At 40.8% G+C, this 14,350-nt stretch overlaps 2 protein-coding genes across 9 annotated transcripts in view; one reads left to right on the top strand and one right to left on the bottom strand.

The window, feature by feature from the left end:
• Positions 1-7,436, top strand: part of LOC117360500 (polymerase delta-interacting protein 2-like) — a 72,989-nt gene extending 65,553 nt beyond the window's left edge. The window contains exon 13 of one of the 2 annotated variants that reach the window (XR_004539429.1): positions 4,727-7,436. The gene's annotated coding sequence lies outside the window, so the exon portion shown is untranslated. Of the gene's footprint in view, positions 1-4,621 lie in introns of both variants that reach the window. The other variant, XR_004539430.1, reaches the window with a different exon arrangement.
• The window catches only part of CEP43 (centrosomal protein 43), a 180,306-nt gene continuing 171,696 nt past the window's right edge, over positions 5,741-14,350 (bottom strand). For 6 of the 7 annotated variants that reach the window (XM_033944329.1, XM_033944334.1, XM_033944333.1 and 3 more), the window contains 2 exons: positions 10,992-11,085; positions 5,741-6,494 (listed from right to left, as the gene is read on the bottom strand). In XM_033944329.1, coding sequence (XP_033800220.1) covers positions 6,420-6,494; positions 10,992-11,085 — 169 coding nt within the window. In that variant the 3' untranslated portion in view covers positions 5,741-6,419. The remainder of the gene's footprint in view (positions 6,495-10,991; positions 11,086-14,350) is intronic. The other variant, XM_033944335.1, reaches the window with a different exon arrangement.

The following is a 14,350-nucleotide window of genomic DNA, read 5'->3' as shown; positions in this document are numbered from 1 at the left end:
TAGTTCTGTGGCTATTCTGTCTTTGTAAAAGATTTATTTGTTCATTAATACCTTTCAAGAATTAGAAGAGGTTCAAAGAAGAGTGACCAAATTGATAGAGGATGGAACTCCTTTTGTATGAGGAAAGACTAAAGAAGTTGGGGCTCTTTAGCTAGGAAAAGAGAGGGCTGATTTGATTGAGGTCTACAAAATCCTGAGTAGTGTAGATTAGAACGTGTAAGTGAATCAAGCAGGAAATTTTTTTCTACTCAAAGGAGAGTTAAGTTCTGGAACTTGTTGTCAGAGGATGTGGTTAGAGCGGTAAGCGTAGCTGGGTTTAAGAAAAGTTCGGATAAATTTCTGCTAGTGAGACAGACCTGGAGGAAGTCACTACTTGCCCTGGATCGGTAGCATGGAATGCTGCTATTATTTGGATTTCTAAACAAATAGGGCTGTAGGGATCTATTAAAGCTATCTCATATTATTTAAAATTAGTCACGAACGTACTTTTGTATCTCATTTCTTCTTTTATCATCAAATTCAATCACATGACATCTACTTCTAATTTAAACATACATCTTCAATATATTAAAAAACAAACAAACTATAAACTAGGGTGGTATATCATATGATGTAAAGTGATTTCAGTGCATAGGACCTCCCATAACTATGTTAATCCAGGTCCCTATTCTGTTCAGTTGTAAATAATCATCTATACCAAAAAACCTCCTTCCCAATCCTTAAATAATTAATTAAAATGTCTTTATTAACTTTGACTTTAACATTTCATTAGGAGAATTTACTTAATCTTATAAAACTTCATAGCGTGTCTTATCCTCTGGAAACAAACTAATCCATCATCATTGATTAATCTTCAAAAATTGCTTCTATATCTTTAAAAAAAAAAAAAATTATATATATATATAAGCAACACTTATCTTTAACAGCAAATTGCTGGTCCAATGTTGGTTTTTCAAGTAAGCAGTAATACCCCAAAAGAAATGCAATTTCATAAAGTACATTTCCAGGGAAAAGTGATAGCTTGCACAAGTCTCTCTAGCTAATAACATTTTATGGAATTTTCTTAGTTTAATCTGGGTTTCTGCTCCACTCAACAAACAAGTTGTCTGGGGAGGGGGGGGGGCTTACAATCTTAGAAGGGTAAAGAGGGAAAGAGAGAAATAGGAGTGGGGTGGCTAAGAGGGGAGTCAAAGAATGAACTACGATACCTGACCAGAGAGTTTGGAGGGAAGGGGCATAGTAGGGAAACAAGTTAGAAAAAGTAAACAATTCATATCCTAGAATAAACACTTTAAAAAAAACAGAACCCACCCACCCCTCCCTCCTCTATTGGCCACTGTTGCTAAACTGTTCCTTCTAGATGACTCCTGTGGATGTCTCTCTTGACAAACTGACTTTATTATTGAGAACTAGAGGTATTCTGGTGTCCTTTTGTTCTGGAATTTTGTCTATACTTGGCTGATATATGAAATATAACTTCTAATTTGCAGAGTTGATGACAGCAGGATCAGGATTAACACAACCCTCTGATTCTCCCAGGAATTTATTCAAATCACTTTTGAACCCTGCTGTTAGTTACTTGATCATGTTCTTCCACAACCGATTCCATAGTTTATGTATGAACTATGTGAAAAATACTTTTTATGATTTGTTTTTAATTTATTAGCTGTTAGTTTTATGGAGTATCCTCTTGCTTTAGGTTGTTTGAAAGGTCAAACAAATGTGCCCTATTTAATTGACCCATCCCACTCATGATTTCAGAAGCTTATTCTAATGTCCCTTTCAGCTGTTTCTTTTCCAAGCTGAAAAGCTTCAGCCTTATTTCATAAAGGCAACTATTTCATCCCCTTTATAATTTTTGTTGCACATCTTTGTACTCTCCAATTTTATTCTACACACAATATTCAAGATGTGGTTACACCATGGTTCTATACAAAGACATTATAATATTTTCTGCCACCATTTTCTAATCAGTTTGTAGTTACTTGGATCTCTTAAAAAACCTTTTTGAAAAATTGTATTATGTTGGCTAATGTTCAGTTTTCACATGAAGGCAGATCTGAGTGTTAAGTTGCAGATTGCTAATAGATGATCCACAATTCCTTATTTGAGTTCCTTTATAACACTGTAGTGAATATCATCAGGGCCTGAGCACATCTTCTAGAATCACACCAATTTGTTTAGCTTCCTTTGATTATAACCTGCCAAAAATGGTTCCAAAGCAAAGACCTAATTTAGTTTTTCAGCTATTGCCTTATTGTCACAAGTACAGTATTTTCTCGCATATAACGCGGGCGTTATACGTGGTTTTTACGTACCGCGCATACCCTTGCGCGTTATAAGCGTGAGCGCGTTGTACAAACATTTTTTTACATAGTCCCCCCCGCAGGACCGCTCGCACCCCCACCCCGAAGGACCGCTCGCACGCACCCCCACCCCCACCCCAAAGGACCACTCGCACGCTCTCCCACCCCCACCCTGAAGGACCGCTCGCACCCCCACAGCCTCCCGACCCCCCCCATCATGTAGAAGCTCCTACCGGTGTCCTGCTGCTTCCTCTTGGCGGTCCAGACACCCGACACGATCGGGGCACGAGGGAGCTCAAGCCCTCTTGCCCCAGCCAACCGCGGCACCCCCAACACGATCGGGGCAAGAGGGAGCTCAAGCCCTCTTGCCCCCTGACTCCCCGACATGATCGGGGCAAAAGGGAGCCCAAGCCCTCTTGCCCCGCCGACTCCCCAACTCCCCGACAATATCGGGCCAGGAGGGAGCCCAAGTCCTCCTGGCCCTGGCGAACCCCCCCCCCCCCCGCTAGTTGTTCGGGCCAGGAGGGAGCCCAAACCCTCCTGGCCACAGCGACCCCCTACCTCCACCCCGCACTACATTACGGGCAGGAGGGATCCCAGGCCCTCCTGCCCTCGACGCAAACCCCCCTCCCCCCAACGATCGCCCCCCCCCAAGAACCTCCGACCGCCCCCCCAGCCGACCCGCGACCCCCCTGGCCGACCCCACGACACCCCCATTCCCCTTCCCCTTCTGTAGTTGGACAGACGGGAGTCAAACTTGCCTGTCCGGCAGGCAGCCAACAACGGAATGAGGCCGGATTGGCCCATCCGTCCTAAAGCTCCGCCTACTGGTGGGGCCTAAGGCGCCTGGGCATCAGAATAGGCCCGGGAGCCTTAGGTTCCACCTGGGGGTGGGGCCTGAGGCACATGGGCCCAACCCGACCATGTGCCCAAGGCCCCGCCCCCAGGAGGGACCTAAGGCTTCCGGGCCTATTCTGATTGGCCCAGGCGCCTTAGGCCCCACCAGTAGGCGGAGCTTTGGGACGGATGGGCCAATCCAGCCTCATTCCGTCTTGGCTGCCTGCCAAATTAAAAAAATTTAGAGACAGTAACAACTGAGACCAAGAATTTGCTTACTAAACAAATGACAGATAAAATGATGATCTTAAGGAAGATTGAAAACTTAGAAAACCAACAAAAAAATCTGAATTTGAGGATTCTTAATTTTCCGGTTGCTAAGTTTATGCCACCTCAAGAATTGTTTAAGAATTTCATGTTGACTGCTTTAAATATTCCAGAAGTAAGTCTCCCCCCGATACAAAAAAATCTATTATTTAAAACAAATACAAAAGGAAAAAGCTGTAGCAGTTGAAAATACACAGTTGGATGTTTCTGCTATTTTGCAATCTTCCGATATTGAAATTCAGGGGTGGGCAACATTATTGGTCTCATTGGTATTCTTACAAGATAAAGAAATGCTGTTAAAATTGTATTTTAATTTAAAACAGATCACCTATTTAGGTGAAAGGGTATATATATTTCCAGATGTCTCAAAGTGGACACAATCCAGGAGGAAAGAATTTTTGACTTATCGACTAAAGGTGATTGCTTTGGGGGAAGTGTTCCAGTTAAGATTTCCGTGTAAATGGTTTGTCTCTTATCAAGGGAGTAAATATATTTTCTTTGAACCTGCCCAATTAGGTTTTTTCCTGGATGGTAAAGGAATCTCTACACAGTCCGATTGAAACAGGTTATTAATGCGGTATCAAATTAATGGATAGGATAATATTTTAATACTGCTCTAATTTCTGATTTTCTTTTGTATATGTCCCCTTTCCCGAGGGGCTTTATTTATTTTGTCTCTTCTCCTCAGATTGTGGACTGTATTAGATGATTGTTTTCAATGTATTTTTTGGTCCTTAGTTCTTTAACTAAGTGAGTTTATCCTTTAACATCTTTGTAAATGGGATGTATTAAAATGATAAATAAATTTTTAAAAAACCCACACACACAAAAACACCTTAACGGCCTTGGCTGAAGCATAAACAAAAAGAACAACCCCCCCCCCACCTTGTTTCAACAAGACCTCAACAGTAATATCCAATACCAGGGCATTGATCTAAGAAAGGGAGTAAATCCTCAACATCAATTTGGCCCATCTGAGCATCCCACCTGAAACCTTCCATTATATTTCACCATCTTATGGAGAAGGGCCTCCAAAAAATAAGGGCAGACCATTACTCCTTCCAAAATAAAGGTGAACTACAGGGGAGCCCTTCCTAAACTCTGCATCCAGACCAACAAAAGTCATAATTTTTCTTCCCAAATTTCCCCAGTGGAGAATCCATGGAGTGATGGAGAGTCATCAGACCTGTCCAAAGACTCTTTGGAGAGCTTGGTTGGATCTTATAACAATGCATCCACTTCCCCTTTACCTCCAGGCTTCTGCATGCTGCAAAACAACTGGCACACTGCCAGGCCAAACTCCAGGGAGAAGGGAGTCCAGGAGGATCATCTGAATGGGCCCCAACTTCAGGAACCACAAGGAGAGACCTATGGTTGCATTGCAGAGGACATGTGACTCCAAGATGGTTGCCATGTAAACCAATGGAAAACCCATCCCAGTATCAGGTAATGCATCAGCTTCTAGATCTAAGCCTAAGACCTTCTTGGAAAAGCCTGCCCAACAAGCTGCTCAGCCAATATGGAGGAAGCATTTTGCAAATAGGATAAAAACAGACTAGTTGTGCTTTTTTCTTGCTGGACTCACAGCTGCCACAGTTCTAATTCCTCTCTACCACACTACTAAGAGCACAGACTTCCCTCCATATGGATAGTTACTGCTCCCTATTGCTATAGCCCCTACTGCACCATGTGATTCCCCTGGGCTGCTCCAAATTCCACTCTTTACCTTTCCCCTCCTTTTAAAAAATTTATTATATAGATATCTCTCACCTCACGAACCAAAAAAAGGAGAGAGAAAGGGAAGACATCAGCCCAGAAACAGGACCAGGGCGATCAACAAAATTTTTTTGTCATGGGCATAGACCTTACCAGAACAGGCTCTAAAGCAATTTTCCTCCAATCAACCATAGGGCTAGACTAAGCCCTGGGAGCCATAAGACATCTCTGACTAGACTGTGCTTCCTGAGGCTCCCTTCAATCAGAGGAAAGTAACCTATTCCTGTGAGAGGATGAACCCAGCTCCACCGGGAGAAAACAGCTCACAGAATGCTGTTCTGGGAGCTTAACCCAGGATCCAGCTTCATTAGGGAGAGCATCTAGTAGACAAATAACTTTCTGCTGCTTAATTTAAGAATTCCTATGCTGCATCTCTCCGTCTACTATGTCACGAAAAAGGTATGATTTTTGTCTCTGTTTGCTTGTATAGTGGCATAAACTCATACAACTAGGCAGGTCTAGCAGGAGAAAAGGAAACAGTATTAAAAAAAAAATTGCAGCTTAAAATAACTTGTTTTAGTATTAGTATGACCAATGTCCATGACCTATACAAGTGTACTATGAAATGTTGTTCATTTACATGCAATGAATTGGTTGAAGAGACAGTTTCAATTTCATTTTTTGATATTCTACCAGAAGCTGCCCATAGGCATGCAAATTTATTTAGTGAATGCCACTGGCTCCTATAATCCAATATTTCATCACATGAAAAAAATGTGTGAACTTCGTGTTCAGGGTCTCTCCAACTTTTTATCATCCTGAATCTCTGAATGATAGATAAGCCACAGAAAGCAAAAGCTGAAATGGGTAGCCAATTCCTCCAACTTTCTTTCTTTGAGTACTGATAACAGGTTTATCAACAAAACAATGACACATATTATAAAGAGTACAACATTGCTTATCAGTACTATAAACAATTTGTTCTTCTATCCTCAAAAGAATCTGCTCTTTAAAAAATAAAGAATTATGACCAAATTTAAATTCTAGATAAATTGGCCTACTCTGGTTAGTACCTATTGTGGTATGCTCACAGTTACAAAATAAATTCAGAATTTATTTAAAATGAAAGGCACAAGCTGAGAGTAGACATTCCAGCAAACAGTGATTGTCTGAAAAATACAACTGTCCACAAAAGTCTTCCCCATAGTCCAGCAACATTTTTTCCTTTAGTATCTACTCAACATCTTCCAAATAATCTGCTATATCACTTGCATGAGAGAGAGTATGATCCAATGTTATATCATCAATCTGAAAAAGAAAAAAAATTTACAGTTTTATAGATTACTGCTCAATATATTCATAAAGCTGTTTCCCTGAGAAAAACAGTTACTAATTTGAAATTGACTGCCTGTAACTTAAAATAACCTGAACCTTCCATTATTGTATGCATTGAATTTGTAAATGAATAGTTAAAATATAACAACTTACTTGTATAATAAGAGATTATTCATTAGTATCCTAAAACAGTTATGTGATGTTATATGCAATCTTATATCCCGCCAAATCCCCATTAGATTTGTAAGTGGGTTACAGGCAAACATATTGTTACATAGAATTTTGTATGGAGTTAAATATGTTACAAAGAATTATTCATGCTACATAAAGTTCTCAAATTGTTATCAAATTATTGTAAGCCCCTTGCTTACCCGGTAAGCTGGGCAGGGGTCACACAAAGTACTTGTTTAGTTTCGGGCCATGGGCCAGGACCAACTTAGAGCTGGCAGGCTGAAGCAAGCATACTCCATTCAATCTCTCTCCTCCAAGAAAAAGGCAGACCACACCAAAGGTTTTAAATGCCAACTGAACTTTTATTCTTTCACTATAGAAAGGGTGCTTGCTTGAATAAACTTAAATCTCTTGGAGGAGTTGAGAATATGATCCCCCCATATAGTAGATGACATGCTAGCAAGTAAGTGTGAGAACTCGCAAAGTTTAATATAGGGGTTCTTAACCTGGGGTCCATGGATGGATTTCAGGAGGTCCATGAGGGTCAGATAAAAATTAACATTGATATTTACTATACAGCCCAGTACTGTTAATTTTTCTTGCAAATAATGGAGACCATTACTTTTTGCATAAAAAAGGAGTGATTTTTTGAGGATTATTTACTTTAAAGTTTAATAATACTTTGTGTATGTTATTTATGTATGAAACAATCAAATATCAATAAAGTACATTATATTCATTGCATGCAAAGTTGTATTTATGTGAATATTTCTGGGGAAGGGGGTCCTTAGCTTTCATCAGATTCTTAAAGGGGTCTGTGACTCAAAAAAGGTTAATACATCCACATCACTGGTTTAATACATCCACTTTTGGAAGAATTCAATGAATTCTCCAGGTTACTAGCATTTAATATTAATGTAAGAAAATCATAGTTTTGAGAATAGGAATAAACCCTGTGGAATTGCAGGTTGAAGTTTACTTTGTGGATGGTGTACATCTTAGTTTGGCTATTTGAACAAATTAAGTTTCCAAGTTTATTGGTTTTTGATATACCCTTTTTATCTGAAGTGGCTAAATGGTTTACAATAAGTTTCATAAAATATAACTTAAAATGAACATAAAATTATAGGCACTGTATATTACAATAAAAGAAAAAGGGGGTTATAAGACAAACAAAACATACATGATTAATGAGGAAGTACACCAGGGAATTAATTTACATTGAGATGAAAATAAAATAAAGGTGGGAGTAGGGAAAGGGGGAGAAACAAGAAAGGGGGGGGGGTTACTTGTTAGGAAGTGTTTGTAGTTTTCTGCCAAAATGTTTATGTACTAACTAAATATACACCTAGTCTAGGTTAAATAGTGGAATTCCTGGGTAACTGAAGTAGGTTGATAACTGAACTGTTTGGGTATAAAAATAATAGTTAAAAAGACCATACATCTAGGCTGTTGCATTTGTTTACTACCCTATCTCAGTTTCCTACACTTTTTTTTTTTTAGACGCTAAACAAACTGGTATTCAAATAAGTATGGGGAAGGAAAAGGGCCAGGATTAGATTAGAAAGGCTGATATTTCAAGTAGAAGAAAAAGAGTTGTGTATACCTAATTTAAAGTGAACTATAAATTAGTAATCCTCAGACCGTTCAAATAATATGATGCAGGAGTGTTTAAGGTGAAAACAGAGTAAAGGATGCAAATTATCCCTGTCAACTTCTAAGCAACATGTAATGCAAGGAAAAAACACAATTTGAAATGTCTTTATATGAATGTTAGAAGCCTAAAAAATAAGATGGGAGAGTTAAGACTATTTAGCACTAAATGAAGAGATAGATATAGCTGTCCTCCTACCAACAGGTCTCTGGGATGTCTATTGATGTGCTTTCCAGGGTACAAATTATATCACAATGATAGAGTAGATCAAATTGGAGGGGGAGGAAGATTGTCCTGTATGTTAAATAGGGAAGTGAGTCAAACACAATAAACATTCTGTATGACATAGATAGCAGTGTGGAATCCTTATAGATAAAAATTCCTTGTGGGAAGGAAGGAGAACACTGGTAGGGCTGTACTACTGCCCTCCACAGGAAGGAACGAACAGACAAATGAAGACATATTTACAGAGATTAGGAAAAATGGCAAATTGGACAAGAATATAATAATGGTTAATTTCAATTACCAAAAAGAGAGAGTAGGATATACTAATCACAACAAATCATCCACATAAAATCCTACTATTTTTAGCCAATGTGGAATTTAGCTAACAAATTACTTCATAAAAAAAGTAGAAAAATGACCTGAGTCTAACAGGAGTTCTATACCACAACAATTCTGCAATGTGGAAGGCTCATGTTCTATAATAGGTAAAGAAAAAACTCCACTCACATAAAAACTTAATTTCAGTATTCAAAAAAAACATTGCTAATGTTGCCAAACTGATAAAATTGTGACTTAAAGAATGGCCAAGCTCTGCTCTAAAACTATACAAATAAGATTGCTATCATATCAAAAAAGTTTTAAATCATCTTTCACTTATCTCAGTAGAATATTCATCTTGATAGATGACCATCATGAACAAACTTTCAAAATCCCACTGTTTAAAAAGAAGACCAGAGCTGACTTCAACTCCAAACAGCTTTCATAATGGCCATTGGCTAAAAATAGTAGGGTTTGTTGTAGATGATTTTCAGCTATTTCAATTACCCCAATGTTAACTGGATAAATGTTACATTAGGGAGTGCTAGGGAGGCAAAATTATTAGATTTAATAAAAGACTATTTCTTGGAGAAACTGGTCCAGGAGGGGGAGCTATTTTTGATTTAATCCTTAGTGGAATGCATAGTACAAGAGGTAAGGGTGTTTGGTCCACTGGAAAACACTGATCATAACATGATCAAATGTGAGCCAATATCTGGAGTGAAGTCACTAAAGAAATCTACTACAGCAGCATTTAATTTTTGAAAGGACGACTATGATAAAATGAGGAAAATGGTTAAAAAGAAGCTAAAAGGAAAAGGTTAGGACTTTAAATCAGACATGGATTTTATTTAAAAGTACCATTGTGAAAGCCCAAAACGGATGTATTTCACATATTAACAAAGGTGGAAATAAGAGCAAATGATAGCCAGCTTGGTTAAAAGTTGGAGTGAAAGAGGCTTTTGGAAAAAGGATATGATGATGAAAATAAGAATCAACATAAGCACTGGCAAGTTAGATGCAAGGTAGAGAATGACAAGGGGGAAAATGTTTCCTCATTTTCCCGTCCTGTAAAGTTCTTTTCCTTTCCCTGCCCCATTCCTGCAAGCTCTGTCCTCATCTGCACATGCCTCAAACACTTTAAAATCATAAGTGTTCGAGGCTTGTGTGGTTAAGGCAGAGCTTTCAGGATTGGGGCAGGGACCAGGACAGTGACAAAATTTGCAGGAATGGGACGGGGAAATTGAGTTCCTGTGGGAATGGGGAAAAATTTGTTGTGCTGGAGAAACTGTGGAGAGTGGGGTGACATATCTGGTAGACATGTCCTAAAGTATGCTTTTTTTTTTTTTTTTTATCAAAATCTGATTTACTCCATTAGATCACATGTTTCATTTCCTCAGATGGCAGAGTGCTATTTGCTTTACTTTGAGAGATCAGTGATAAAACCTAAACTATACAAATTGGCTGTCAGCACTATTACAATAAGTAAGCTGACAATGGCAGCAGCGTGCACGGCTGAGGTCATAAATATGCTTTACTCTGTGTGAGTTAAGTTGGTATTCTTTGAAGGTGATTGAGGATATTATACTTAAGTTGTGGAATCTATTGCCAGAGAATGTGGTCAAGCAATTTGCTACAGCAGGGGTTCAAATAGGTTTGAAATCATTAGCCAGGTATACTTGGGAAAGCCATCTCTTTTCTCTTGGAATGGCCCAAGAGCAATGTGATCTACTCTTTGGGAGCTGCTGGGTACCTATGACTTGGACTGCCACTGTCAAGAGATAGGATGTTGGGCTTGATAGAGCTCAGAATGACATGATCTGACTCATCTAATATTCTAATAAGACAGGGGTGTCAAAGTCCCTCCTCGAGGGCCGCAATCCAGTCAGGTTTTCAGGATTTCCCCAATGAATTTGCATGAGATCTATTTGCATACACTGCTTTCATTATATGCTAATAGCTCTCATGCATATTCATTGGGGAAATCCTGAAAACCCAACTGGATTGCAGCCCTCGAGGAGGGACTTTGACACCCCTGTAATAAGACAGCAGAATACTCTAACTGAATTTAATTTTTAAATACAAATTAAAGAATGTCTTACTTTATCACTGACATTGAAGTCTTCTCCTTCCACAGAAATTTCTTCTATCTCTTCACCAATACTTATTTCACTTTTATCTGACCGATGACTCATACTGGAGTACAAAAAGAAAACATATATTAATATATCAAATCCTTTTTTTGTTTTCTTTTAAACTTCTATTTCTTGGAACTCTGTGTCATCTTTGGTGAAAAAGTGTTTCATCTTGAACTCATTTGAACTCCCTTTCTTTTTGGTAGGATACTAAATTAAGCTCTTAAATCTTTCTGATGATGAATTATCTATCTCCTTGGGTCTTCTCACAAGTGAAAGGTACAAGAGAACATGTAGACAGTCCAAGGAAAGAACAGGGGTGGTGCATGTGATGGGAAATGACTAGAGAAGAAATAGTACACCCCAATAAAGGGTAAGCACACTATAAACCCTTGGATTTTTCTGGATTTCTGATGATTTCACCTAAGGCTTAAATTAAAATAGATGGATTCTTAAGTGCTGATGGTTTTAGACTGTTATATAATATAGGAAATCTGTAAGATTATATGATAATTAGAAAAAGGAAGAAGAAAAGTACAAGAAAACATAAAAAAATGTAAATGAAGGAAGCAATCATGAATAGTTCTTTTTTTTTTTTTTTTTTTTTTTTAAGAAACAGTCAAAGTTACTTAATATGAGGCTGGCCTCATGGATTGATGTGGTGTTTTCTGCCATCTGAACTTTGCAACAAGCAATGAGTACCATATTTTTTGCTCCATAAGAAGCACTTATTTCCCCCCAAAAGTGGTTGGAAATATCTGTATGTCTTATGCAGCGAATATTGCATCTGGTAGTTTAGTGGTAGGCCGGGACAGGAGGGATCCACCCCAGCCAACTAACAATTTTTTACACACACACCCTTCCCTCCCATACCTTTTTAATTCCTGGTGGTCCAGCGATGTATTGGCAGGAGCAAGCTTTCTTTGCTCCTGCCCCGCACTGAGCCCTTCCCTCGCTGGACGGCTGCCTCAGATCTCGCAGCCAGCGGCGCACAAGGCAGGAGTGAGCTTTTTGCGCTCCAGCCTGGCTCCGCACCGCTCCCTGAATGTCTGCCGTCAGTTCTCGAGAGTCCCACAAGAACTGACGGCAGCCATTCGGGAAGTGGCACAGGCCCAAGCTGGAGCACGAAAAGCTCACTCCTGCCTTGTGCACCACTTGCCGCAAGATCTGGCAGCCATCCAGTGAGGGAGGGGCTCAGTGTGGGGTAGGAGCGCGGAAAACCTGTTCCTGCCATTACACCGCTGGACCACCAGGATTTTAAAAGGTACGGGGGGGGGGTGTTAAAAATTCTTAGTCAGCTGGGACAGATCCCTCCTGTCCCGGCCTACCACTATACCACCAGAGGGGGGACAGGGTGCAGAGCCTGGCAAGGAGTGTGGGGTTAGGTGCAGAGCCTGGCAGGGAGTGAAGGAGGCTGGGTGCAGAGCCTGGTATATTTTATTAAAAATATTAGTACACCATTTGGTTCAGAATATTTTTTTTTTCTTGTTTTCCTCCTCTAAACCTAGGTGTGTCATATGGTCAAGTGTGTCTTATAGTGCAAAAAATACAGTAACTATTTTCAGTATTCATACATGAAAGGATACCTGAGGTTTAAGTTTTTTTTGAAAAACATTCTTACTGACAACCATTGTTTTCTGCTGATTAGGTGTAGAAGGAAAGGGCTCTGATTTATTACTAAGGTTAACTGCATTATCTTTGGGACAGTGCTGTGAACAAGGCTGCCCTGTGAATTTCTGCATAGAATAAAGGTCATCTTGATTGGTTGTGAAGTGACCTGATTTGAGTAGTCCTGATTATTTGGGTCTCTATATATGAAAAGTGGTCCCTGGGGTGGGTGGGACTATAAGTCTTACCCTTATTCCTATGAAGGGAAAGAGGAAATAAGATTTAACAAAAGAAAGAGAAGGGTTTATTTTTTTGTGGTTTTTTTAAAGTAAGAAACAGGGAGGAGGAGAAGAGAAATTAAGCAGATATAATGCTGAAAAACAGTGAAAAGAGCAGAATATGAAATGCTCCACAAAATCATACCAACTTACCACCTCTACCTCAAAGAATAAAACAGCCCAGAAATAAATGGGTCACAGTAGGCTCAGGAAGACTGCGACATTTAACACAGAAACATCCACCTTCACTAATATTACCTCTACAGAATTCCTTCGCTCCACTAGTGCACTGTGATACTCAAGAAAACAGAAGGGAGGTGGGACTGGAACCAATGAAGGTAACTCAAGAGAACAAGCGCACCCTAAGCACAAATAAAAAAGCCAAAAACAGAAACCTATTACTGTTGGGGGATTCCATCATCAGAGGCATTAACCTTTGAACAGAAGGCGAGGAGACCAAAATAATGAAATGTCTTCCAGGATCCTCAGCTACCAGGAGTTCCAGGTAGAGAGCTGAACGGGGATGACGGGAATCCCGCGGGGATCTCGCGGGTTCCCCCTTCGGGTCACGGGGATCCCGTGGGGATGCCCCCTAGGATCGCGGGGTTCCTGCGGGGTTGGATGCACGCGAGCCGCGAGGCTCGTCTTCTTTTCCCTATCTGCCCTGCCGCAGCACACAGCCGACCCGGAAGTCTTCCACAATGTTAGTGATGACGTCGGAGGGAGGGCTTAAGCGCTGATATCGGGAAGACTTCCGGTCGGCTGTGTGCTGCGGCAGGGCAGGTAGGATAAATTCAAGGCAGTGGCGTACCAAGGGGGGGGGGGGGTGGTCCGCCCCGAGACAGCCTTAGGGGGGGTGCAGAGCCGGCCAGATCCCTTTATCTTCGTGGCACTTTCCCCCGACCGACCGACAACAGGCCCGGTCTGACAAAACTCCCTGCCCTGTAGCCACGAATCTAAATTACCTTCTTACAGCAGCTGGATTCAGGGCAGGGAAGTTTATCGGACCGGGCCTGTTCTGTTGTCGGGCGGGCGGGGAAGCGTCACGAAGGTAAGGGGCAGGGAGGGAGAAAGGGAGGAAAGGTGGAGTGGAGAGGAAAAAACGCTTAAGGGAAATGGGTAAAACTGAGGGGGGAGAAGGATGCTGAAAGGACATGGGGAAGACCGGGGGGGGAGAAGGACGCTGAAAGGACATGGGGAAGACAGAGGGGGAGAAGGACATTGAAAGGACATGGGGAAGACAGAGGGGGAGAAGGATACTGAAAGCACATGGGGAAGACAGAGGGAGGAGAAGGACGCTGGCAGGAAATGGGGAAGAGAGAGTGGGGGAAGACGCTGAAGAGAAATGGGGAAGAGAGAGTGGGGCGAAGACGCTGGCAGGGAAGAAGACAGAGATGCCAGACTATGGGGAGAGCGGAGGGAAGAAGATGGGTGCCAGAC

Source organism: Geotrypetes seraphini, chromosome 5 (genome assembly GCF_902459505.1).
Source record: "Geotrypetes seraphini chromosome 5, aGeoSer1.1, whole genome shotgun sequence".
Lineage (NCBI taxonomy): Eukaryota > Metazoa > Chordata > Amphibia > Gymnophiona > Dermophiidae > Geotrypetes > Geotrypetes seraphini.
This window is presented reverse-complemented; position numbering and strand designations above follow the sequence as displayed.